General features: G+C 35.4%; 1 protein-coding gene across 2 annotated transcripts; it reads right to left on the minus strand.

Annotated features, from left to right (window-relative positions):
* Positions 1 to 256: 256 nt before the first annotated feature.
* Positions 257 to 1,906, minus strand: OSB1 (Primosome PriB/single-strand DNA-binding protein). Of its 2 annotated transcripts, none has more exons than XM_079021995.1 (4): positions 1,519 to 1,906; positions 962 to 1,100; positions 724 to 787; positions 257 to 633 (listed from the first exon to the last, which is right to left on the minus strand). In XM_079021995.1, exons 1-4 carry the CDS (start codon positions 1,866 to 1,868, stop codon positions 338 to 340), a joined length of 849 nt encoding a protein of 282 aa, XP_078878121.1. In that variant the 5' UTR covers positions 1,869 to 1,906; the 3' UTR covers positions 257 to 337. The 2 variants fall into 2 exon arrangements, with proteins under 2 accessions (XP_078878121.1, XP_078878097.1); XM_079021971.1 differs by having other exon boundaries at positions 1,510 to 1,906.
* Between the last annotated feature and the right edge of the window lie 1,458 nt (positions 1,907 to 3,364).

Consider the following 3,364-nt stretch of genomic DNA (forward strand, 5'->3'; position numbering starts at 1 on the left):
AACATTGCATCGAGAATAAGCATAAGACTATAACTTGCCAGGAAAATGGTTTCTCACGAACATGTATCGCCCCTTGTTAGGTGGGGACATCGACTCTTTCATATATATTCCTCGCGAAGAATAAACTATAAGCTTGAAAGTTTAGTGGGGCGTACTTCATATCATACTTAGTATACATGCAAGTTTGCCGATATAGTTTTGCAAGATTGTTGGTTTTTGTTTTAAGTCAAAAAATTATGATAAAAAACTCTCAATATGGTCATATTAGCCGTTTCATTTAAAATTAAATAAAAAATACACATTCCAAAGAACTATATAAAAATATATACAAAAATTGCTAAACTCTTCGATTGTCATCATAACTTAATGGGGAAAGAGATGAACGGTGGCTTAAACGTTCTCCAAGGCGAATGCCACCCATTCTAGAATCCTGCAGCCGTAGCTGTCTCATAACCCATGGTGGATCACATGGTTTAAGCCACAGGGCTTCACCCGAACTCCTATGCTTAAAATCCGGTTGTCTTGGATTGATCTTGGATTTTCTTAAATCTCGCCATTCATATGGATTTGTGAAGAACACTTGCCACAAATGAAGGCGTTTTCTGTGTTTTTCTAGAATCGATTCCCCTGAATCTGTTACATGAGGAGTGGTAGGATTAGAACGACATAAAGCACATTCATTATAAGTTATATGAAAAAAATACAGAAAACCAAGGAATTTACCTTGTATAATATTGTTGGTATTTTTATTGTTACTTGCAACATAATTTATTTCTTTCACAATAACCTGCAATGAGTTCAAGGTAAGAAGATGTTCATATGGAGAGATGCATATAGAAACATAGATATAACGGTATATGTGCTCCTGTATTGATTTATGTACATATAAACCATTGATTGACTGTAGAAACATTCAGAGATCCCTTTTAGCTTGTTTTTTTTATGAGTACAGGATACAAACCTTTGGTTGCAATATGACGTTTCCATTATTAGAAGCTAGTGTAAATGATCGTAGATACCCTGAAACATATATATAGTCATTTGGTTTTAGATGTTGGACACATAACTCTGCCATATCTTCCCACATATCCAAGAATATCCTGAAGAGAACACAAAAGATTTAAGTTTTCCTACTAACAACTTACTGAATACAGACTATGAGCAAGAAGGAACACAAAACCGTATGTATGCAGTATGCTCATCTATAAATGATTTTGGCAAACTTTGGGAAGCTGAAATTACTTTCAGTTGTTAGTTATGTTAATGTCATCAAATTTCACAAGTAGTTTCCTCAAAAAAGGAGTACTACTTGGTGTGAGGTAAACAGTATATCTGATTTTGGAATGGATTACCACCTACTTAACGGAAGCTTAATAAGAGTCAGAATTAGTGAAATGAAAATCAGGGTTAATCATAGTTAAACACAACAGTAGCAATCAATCAACGACACAAAACTAAAATCCTATAGATGCATAGGGAAATAAAATCTAGGTTAGTATGAATTCTCACATAAGAAACCTGTTTGAACCCGATGGAGACTCGACTTTGAGGTGAGTATGAGCACAGAGTAATCCGCCATTCGTGGTGAACTTTTTAAGAGGGGAATTGACTCTGCCAATGAAGCTGGCGTGATTTTCCAACTCCTTTTGCCACCGAATTGTGGGAGGACGTTGCGTTTTGAGAGTCTGCCGGTAGACGTCACTTCCTCTGCTCCGTTTTTCCGATTCACCGAAGAATAACGAACGACTCCGGCAGCTTTGGTCGTCGGAGGATGAAGAGAAGAGTCTATGTGCTTGAAGATGTCGAGAACACGGTGAAGATATAAAAAGTCGCACCAGAGGCCGGAGACGACAAACGGTAGTGTCCATTGTCCTGGGTTTAGCTTCCGGTGTGCTGAGGTTGTGGACTTATAGTTATTGGGCTTGAATTCAATTGGGTCAATTTTGAACTTTTGATTAATGTTTTAGCCTGAAATGAGAAACAATAACCCAAAATGTTACATCGACAATTATTAACCCATCCACCAAAGTAATCATTACTTTTTTTCATTTTTGACTTTTTAGAAAAATAAAATAGTGTTCACCAAGGTTTTATCAATAAAAGTATTGGACAATTGCAAAGCCAATGAAGATTTAACAACAAAACAAATTATAGAAGCTACTAAGGTTTTATCAATAAACCACAAAGTGAAGAATAGCCAGAAGCAGGTGGCTGTAACACTTTTGATTAAGAAAAAAATCATTTGAACAAACATAGACAGAAGAATAGAAGCACAAAAGAGATTTCAGAAATACGAATCATAAATAAAATCAATTGTTTTAAGACACAAAAGAAGCATGAATGGGTTTTACTGACTTTAAAAACGCAAACTACAATTTAGTAAATTTCAAAGCACACAAAAGTTTTACGATTTTCAAATTTCAAGAAAGAATCATAAATAGAATCAATGACTTTCAAACACAAGATCAAAAGAAGCACAAATGAGCTTACTAATGTTGAAACACAAACTAGAGTATCCTGATTTTCAAAACAAACAAAAGTTTCTGATTTCCAAAATGTAGTACGGAATATGTTTCTCTAAACCCAGACAGCCTACTGTGAGAAATAAGAACTAAGAAGAATAAAAAAAATTCAGAAGCATTACAAACCGATTTAGATTCCAGAAAACCATAGTTGATAAAGAAACAGAGTTAGAAGATTACATCCCAAATTCGGGCCTTGCCCTGATTGAAAATTGAATCTAGATATTTCGATATTCAACTTCCATAGCATGAAATCAGATTTCGAATGTTGTGTGAAATTTGATTCAGATTAGAGAGAGATTTGTTGGTGATTTTATATCATCAATATTATTTAAGTGTAATAGGATTAAATTTGTTGACCAAAAGTGATCTTGTTGAATATTAAACAAGTTAGGATGGTGTAGGAGTGCACACTTGTTCAAGTTTTTCATGATTCAAAGTACACTGTTATTTAGGGGCGAATCCCCTGAACGAACGGGAGTCCGGGGGCAGCGCCCCTGGCGGGTTCCAAGGGGCAGAGCCCCTAGCTGGGGTCAAGCTGACAGGTCAGCACAAAGTTTTTTTTTATTTGGACTATGTTGCTATATTAAAAAATGCATCAAAAATCCTATTTTACCAGAATCTGTTGAAGATGAACCTTTGGAGGCAACAAGAAGGAGATCAAAGTGGGAAAATGATGATTACATATGTCGTGGTCATATTCTCAATGGTATGTCTGACTCTCTTTTTGATATCTATCAAAATTTCGAATCTGCAAAAGAACCGTGGGATTCTCTTGAATCCAAGTACATGGATGAAGATGCTTCTAGCAAGAAGTTTGTTGTTGGTAACTTTATGGATTA

This window comes from Lactuca serriola, chromosome 1, assembly GCF_051521515.1.
Source record: "Lactuca serriola cultivar US96UC23 chromosome 1, Lser_US96UC23_V15, whole genome shotgun sequence".
NCBI classification, from domain to species: Eukaryota; Viridiplantae; Streptophyta; class Magnoliopsida; order Asterales; family Asteraceae; genus Lactuca; species Lactuca serriola.